The sequence below is a fragment of the Myxocyprinus asiaticus genome, chromosome 20 (assembly GCF_019703515.2).
Source record: "Myxocyprinus asiaticus isolate MX2 ecotype Aquarium Trade chromosome 20, UBuf_Myxa_2, whole genome shotgun sequence".
Classification (NCBI taxonomy): domain Eukaryota; kingdom Metazoa; phylum Chordata; class Actinopteri; order Cypriniformes; family Catostomidae; genus Myxocyprinus; species Myxocyprinus asiaticus.
In genome coordinates, this window is record NC_059363.1 from 23,807,011 (window position 1) to 23,814,838 (window position 7,828).

A 7,828-nucleotide genomic window follows, 5' to 3' on the forward strand; every position below is an offset into this window, starting at 1 on the left:
TTTATGTCATTTTTTTTAGCTTGACAGTAACGAACATGACTAACACACGGTATCGGATTTAGATCGGGCTCGTCGAACCGATACCCGATCCGTATAAAAAAGTCAGTATCGGAGCCGATACCATTCCAGGTATCGAATCGGTGCATCCCTACTTTATATATACAGTATATAGATATACATATCACAATCTCAGTTTGAGATGCTGAATTTTTATGCTACTGAAATCCGCACCCTCTTTCAAACATGAAAACTTTTAGACTTTTGTTTAGAACAGAAAGAGTAAAAGGACAATGCAAACACGCATTCTATTGTAGGGCAAGTGAGAAAAGATCTATTAAACATACCACAACATCACAATAGTTCAACTCTCTCTACACATTCTCCTCTGTTTTCCTCTATGCATGTTTATTCAAATACAAGCTGGTTTTCCTCTGTCATTCTGACAATGAAAACAGACACTTTTGCATTTCATTTGTTCTATAGCTAGTGCAATTGCTTGAAAGTAATTGTGTTTTTGTATAGTTTGAATTGAAGATATTTCTCTCTTCACAGCATGATTAAATGAATGAAATCAGTATGCCTGTACGTTAGCTTCCAAGGACAGGGATTTGTGCTCACGTGCCAATTACATGAGACCCTTGCAGGTAATAACTTGTTGCAGTTCAGAAGAAATCTCATTTAGATGGCATGCACTAGGTCTCTTCAACAGAGGCAAAAGGATTACTTTTGCCATGCATAATTATGTGAAAACTACATCATTTTGGTTTTGTCAGTTAATCTTACCAAAATTGCCTGTGTATATCTCTGTTTGTATGTATGCTTACTGATTGAGATATACTGAGGTTGTGTCACCTGAAATAACTTGATTATATCATGTTTGTGATTTGCAGCTACTTAATTGTTCAATATACAGAATTGTGAACAGTGTGATGTCACAATTATAGCTTTCATAAATATTTTCGTAAAAATTAAATGCTTAAAAATTTTGGTACCTATTCACTTGCATTGTGAGGACCTACAGAGCTGAAATATTCTTCTGAAAATCTTGATTTGTATTCAGCAAAAGAAAGAAAGTCATACACATCTGGGATAGTATGAGGGTGAGTAAATGATGGGAGAATTTTCATTTTTGGGTGAATTATTTTTTGAATGTAGAATGTAGTAGTGCAATACTGCGTACCAAAACTGCTCTAGATAAAGTTGCGCTTACCGTTTAGTGCATGTTTACATAGGAAAACAGCACGTGTGGATCTGAAAACCCATTTGGTGTGAACAGCCCCTAACAAAGAATAACATTCTAAATGTTAACAAAGAAATTTACTTTTGAGCAGTCAAATGGAAGTGTAAAGTCTAGTTGCTTCCCTCAGTGTGAGTCAGGAGTAGCCATGTATGAAAGAGTCCTCTGCCATTTCCCAACTGGCCTGTGTAGAGCTGAGCAGTGGGAATTACGCCGTCAACTTCTCACTAGCTAAAATAATGTAAACTCATTTCGACTGAGGCCTGGCTAAGATGTCAGCATGTATGAATGCGAAAAGTGCATTGGACACATTAGGACTTGACAGGGGCCCTTCTTGAAATAAGTGAAATTAATGGAGCTCTTTTCATGTACGACAAGGCCGCGGCACCCCTTTCAGGCTGCTTACAGTCAGAGAAAAGTCAATACTTTTTTATTACTCCAGCCTGACCTACCTTCTGCACTACAAGTGCTAGCTGCACTAATTGGTTTCAGTTGTGGGGGAGCTTCATTCCAAGAACATTGGAGCAAATAAATCAATCTCATATTTTTTTATCTCTTGTCTGTTTTTATTGGGCAATGTTGTAGAGAGAGGCAACAAATGCTTGCTTAAAATATGGGTTCCACAGGCTAAAAAGTGTCTAAGTGCCCTGAGTGTTTATATGAAGTCAGCTGTTGTGCCACCTCTGTTACGTAGCTTTTAAATGAAGCACAATCTGAGGTGAAAGATAACAAAGAACATGGACTAAAGCTATTTTAGGAGAACTGGCTAAAGTGACAAATAGAAGATCAGTTAGTGGAGAGATTCATTTTGTAAACCCACAAAGACTGTGAGGGTACTTAGAGTCTAACTTAAGCAATTAAGGAAATTTGTTGTTACATGATAAAAGCAGGGATTTGAGTAGGTACTAGAATTCCGAAATACCTGATATTGGAATTTTGAATTTTTTGTTGTTGTAAATATTAAACAAAAATGTAATACTCAAATATTTTGTTATGTGAATCGAGTTTGTATAAAATCAAATCCGGAATCTTGTATTGACTTGATCTAGTATTGATTTGACTAGTAACTATAAAGTAATGATGTCATAGAAAGAGTGGAGAGATTATTGCTCAAGTACCAGTAGGCAAAATTATTTTGTATGTAATATTCATAAATACAGTATGATATGATTACTAAAAAAATATTTAATTTAGGAAGCTATATTAATATATTTGTTTAATGTTCTACAAATAACACATGCTCAGTGATGATCCCTGCCCATCAAGTGCAGCTACTGTATTACATGTTGAAAGTTGGTGATGTCTATGAAGTACCAACAAATAAAGTAACTATGTAAAAATTTCTCTCATGCCTTGTGCTTGTAATTAAGCAGGTAAATCGACTTGACCTGACCATACCATAACTCTTTGTTCTCTTTCTAAGCTCTCTTTGGCTTTCGAAATGTGTGTCAGTGCCTTCTGGCTGTGTTTAAACCGAATGTCATGCCATCTTACAGTACAAATCTGCCAAAAATCCCAGTGTAGCTGCATTGCACTCTACAGCTGTCCCTCTGAATCCAGACCTATATTTGTTCAGAATTAAGGTGTTGAGGTATACATGTTAAGGTACAATGAATATAGGCTGAAAATACACAGAAAATTCTGAATAAAAAAAAACAAAACACAAACTGAATAATTACTAGTTAGTAACTGTTCAAGTACTGATTGATTAATTTATTATATAGTTGTTTTGTCATACATTCTAACAATATTCTGATTGTTGGATCCATCAAAACTGAATAAAAAATAAGTTTTTTCTGAGATGCAGGAATAAAAGTTTTAAAAACCGCATACTCGATTAACTCAAAAGAAAATATATAATAATCTTATAAGACTGAATTTTGAATAATACACCTCAGCCTGTTGGATACTTTGCAGCATTTGGCCACACATACAGCAATTACACCATTTGACAACACGTGCCTTACCCTTCATGTTGTCCTTTATTAATTAGGATAAGCTCTAAATTATGTAACTCGCTTAATTGTAATAAAACAATATTTGAATTTAAAATACCCAATTTCAAAATTAAATTGTGTTTATATTTGGGTAATTTAAAACATCACAAGTGTTTTGGAATGTTTTTTTCTAAGAGTGTGTTAATATTAAACCAGCTGGTTAGTTCAGCTCTTGCACAGATATTTACTTTATACACAGACCAACATTTCTAACAATCATTAGTCATCTTATTATGCGTTGAGTCATGGGTTCAGGAATAGTTCACCCAAAAAAACATTCAATCACCCTCATGTTCTTCCAAACCTGTATGACTTTCTCTCTTCCGTGGGACACTGTTGGACAGATGTTAGGCAGAATGACAGCCTCAGTCACCATTTACTTTCATTGAATGGATAAAAAAAAAAAAGATGTGAGGAAAGAGAATGGTGATTAAGGGTAACATAGTGCCTAACATCTCCTTTTGTGCAAGACAGAGTATCATACAGGTTTGGAAGAATATGATGGAGTAAATAATGACAACATTTTCATTTTTGGGTGAAATAAGCCTTGTTGTGGTGACAGAAATAAAGGTATGTTTCAGTAATCTCATTTCTGAAGTTTATTTTTTATTTTTTTATTTTTTTTAAGTGATTGTTTTTAATGAATCTGTTTTCCACTTTCAAGACAATTTCGTGTCCTTTTGCATGTCTTATGCAGTTGTTGGAGTTAGAGCTGTTTACAAGGACAGCTGGCTGCAGCTTTTCCCCAGGCCAAGGCACACAAATGATTGTCATGGTGGCGTACGCTGACTGACAGAGGGATCACATGCATGCCTGCCAGAGGGAAACAGTCAGCGCCCCAGTCTATGACATTAGTTTGTCCTTGCTAAACTCCTCTTCCCATTCTTACTTTATGCCTGTTATTTCCATTTCAACATAGCAGTGCTCCTCACATGATCTTATATTAAGTCGTTCTGGAAACGAAGGTGCTGTGTTTTTGACCAGGTCAGCCTCTAGATGGGGTCACTGAGAGCCAGCTTGCTTTGAGAGGCGCTGCAAGACATGCACTGTAGTGGCTGCAGCAACTAGGCCACACGCAAAAGCTGAATCCAGTCCAACTAAAAATATCTGATGCAATTTTTTTTTTTTTTTTTTTGTGCAGTACTGCAAAAAAGAGGGCAGAATTTGTTGTGGCTCATTTATTCATCATTAACTGGCTGACTTGGAAAATGTTTTATAGCAGTGATGAAGAGCCAATTCGAGTCACAGTAGCTACTGTGAAGTTAGTGTGGTTGTCAGTGGAATGGAGAAGGTGGGGGGGTGTTGGGTTTGGGTTTTGGTGGTTTACGAGAACACATTTTTAAGTTATAAACTGGTAATTACAAGGGTATTATGCTATAAATGTGGTTTATACGGACATTTCTAGTTCACACCAAACATCTATGACTTGCAAAGTGGAGCATCAGAATGTCTTTTAAAAGTGTTCACAGAGTTTATTTGCCATATAATGAAAGTAAATAATGACTCCAGTCTGTCAAGCTCCAAAAATGACAAAAAAACAAACAAACTAAAAACTAAAACCACTACACCCGCCATATTTGATTTAAGCTCTTTATTAATGATTTGATTTGATTTGATTTGATTTGATTTGATTCGATTTGAGAGTGAATAATGAATTAAATGAGTTGAATCAGTAATTTTTTACTGTTTTTATTTTTTTTAATTATTTTTTTTTTTGTCCTTTCTGAGCTTGACAGACCAGAGTCACTTTTCACTCTCATTATATTTCAAATAAACCCTGCATGTGAAGACTTTTAAAAATTCACCTTTTGTGTTCCATGGGAGAAAGAAAGCCATACGAGTTTGGAGCAACAGAATTAATGACAGAATTAACATTTTTGGGTGAACTATTATTACAGTTTTGAATCACAATGCAGTAAACAAAGAATCGCAATATCATATATCATATCACAGCCCGGTTATTGATTTAATATCCATGCATATATTTCAGTAGCTCAGGTTTTCACAACAAGGACAGTTTTCACATGTTGTATTTTATGTTGATCTTTTGAATGTTTGATGTTTAAATGAGTAAATCTTTTGACATTTTTAGTGATGACTAAAATTTATGAATATGACATGACAGAATATTGACTACATTAAAGATTTTCATCAAGACACAGAATATGAACACAATTAACGCTGTTCCTCATTGATATACTTAGGGATACAATGCACAACGTTTAGTACATTCTGTTATTATAGAACACTACTACACTTTTATTATAGAATGTGTAAACGCATCACCAGCCAAGCCAAGTCTATGACAGAATGTACTACTTTTAAATCTGATATGAGTGTGCTTTTATTTGAATGTGTGTGTGTGTGAGGGAGCAAGATGGAAAAATTGAAATCATTTTTGCATCATCTCTGTTGACTGTTTAACCCATTTTTTTAAACTGCTGACATCCAATCAATGTGCTTATCATTTCAGCCCTTCAAGACGGTCTTCACCACCTGTCACGTCTTTGACAAGTTTGGACGACTCTACTCCAATGCTGGTAATATTGTATGAGATAGCTGAGTGGAAAACAGACAAAATCAGTAAATAAATGGAAATTTTATATCCAATTATGCAGCATTTATTTGTCTGGTTCGGAAAGTGCGAAGGTGAGGTGAGGCGAAGAAAACAGTTGATGTCGAATTCTGCGAGAGCTTAAAAACATCTTGTCCTCTTAACATAATTGCATGCTTTTTGTATTATGTACAATTGCTTTCTGCAGTCAATACTTGTGGTGCTGAAGAAATAATTCACTCAAAGAACTCAAGAGCAACAATTTTGATCCTGGAAAAGAGACTAATGAAATTCCTCCATTAGTTTACGCACTTCCAGATGTCACAAGTGGATTCTTACATCACTTCCATCAATCAACATATACAGGCCGAGCAGGCAGCCACCTCATCGCATTGCTCCCGGAATCAGGCCTTGTTTTGAAACATTTCCCATGCATTGTTGCCACCGAAAATAAATGTTGTTTAATTTCAGTGAGTGGGAAAAAGGTCAAGGCACCAATCCAGTCCTCTGCTACATAAGTTTCATTTCCACAAATAATTCTGAGTGTGTTGTTCTATTGTGTATTTGTGTGTGTGTGTGTGTGTGTGTGGACGGGCCTACAACTGTACACAGCTCGCTGGCCGGCACTGCCACCAGCATCCCTTTTGATGAATTTGAGGCACCGGCAGCAGTAATTTGAAGATGCAAGGGCTATCACTTTGATTGCTCCTGGTCTGTGGTAGTCCATCACTTCACAATAACTCACCCTGCTGCTGACACCTGCCTCCAAAAAAAAACGATGCTTTTCCATCAGGGCGATTAGAAAAAGCCCTAGTTCCCTGATCTGATTATTCCCTGTTTTTATGCTAAATTTGACCCCACACAAGAAAAACAGCATCACACTTATGGCTACTGGATGCTCAGGCATGCAGTGTTGTCCAGACTGACATGCTTAGGCATAGAAGAGAAGGATGGCCTTTCTGATGGTTCATGAAATATGATGATGTATTATTCAGTTTTACTCACATGGTAAAGTGATGATGTAGCACCTGGCTAAAAAAACAACATACCTGACCATGCCAATGGGGGGGGAGATGATTGTGTAATATTTGAAGGAGTTTCAAAAGCACGCTTCTCCATTTATAACAACATGACAATGCATACCATGCCATATGAATATAATGAAACTAAGTAGTAGATATTTTAACTAAAGATATTGTATCTATATTCTAACACCATAAATCAATATTTTTTGTTACATGTTTAACATTGCAGTGATATTTTTCACATTTTCATAAATTGCCCACCATAATTTTTCTCCAAACCCATATGAATTTCTTTCTTCTGTGGAACACAAAAGGAGATGTTAGGCAGAATGTCTTGCTTTCATTGTAAATTAAGTGAATGGTAATAAGGCAGTCATTCTCCTTAACTTCTCAACAACATAGATTGATGACAGAATTTTAATTTTTGAGTGAACTATTCCTTTAATATTTTTGAAAAAAGAGACCAAAATGCAAATTCAAAACATGCTTAGAATATAAGTCACATTTGTAAGGATCCTCCATAAGGGTTTTCGTGTAATAATGATACCTATTTTTTTTATTTGAAACTTACACTGGCGTTCTTATGCTCTACACTCCTTCTACGGCTCCGCAATGAAGTAATGCAAGTTCAGCACTTGTTGTGCAAAGCACTGTAGACCAATGAAGATAAATAAAAAAGGGAGTAAAATATCGCAAAAATTCATACTGAAAATTCAGTTTCAGTAACCTGACTTTTTCCTCTTAACTGCCATATTTATGACCGTTCATGGAATAAAGCAGTAGCAATGAATGGAAGAACAACCTAAAAATGACATCAAGAGTAGACATAGAGTATCTAATCGCCAGGTCCCTGCTGATTACCATCCCAACTAATTAGAAATTCCTTTATAGATAACAACGAAAGGTCCACAGACATGAAGAACTTCATAGAAACACCATCTCACAGATTGGAAAGCTCTGAGTGTGAGCTCACATAGAGTGCTTTTTGATGGGCTATCTAGACAGGTCTTGGCTT

General features: G+C 35.9%; 1 protein-coding gene across 1 annotated transcript in view; it reads left to right on the top strand.

The window, feature by feature from the left end:
- Nucleotides 1-7,190, top strand: part of LOC127411503 (spermatogenesis-associated protein 17-like) — a 51,112-nt gene extending 43,922 nt beyond the window's left edge. Inside the window, exon 10 of the mRNA XM_051647138.1 lies at nt 5,708-7,190. Coding sequence (XP_051503098.1) covers nt 5,708-5,788 — 81 coding nt within the window. The 3' untranslated portion in view covers nt 5,789-7,190. The remainder of the gene's footprint in view (nt 1-5,707) is intronic.
- Nucleotides 7,191-7,828: the final 638 nt, after the last annotated feature.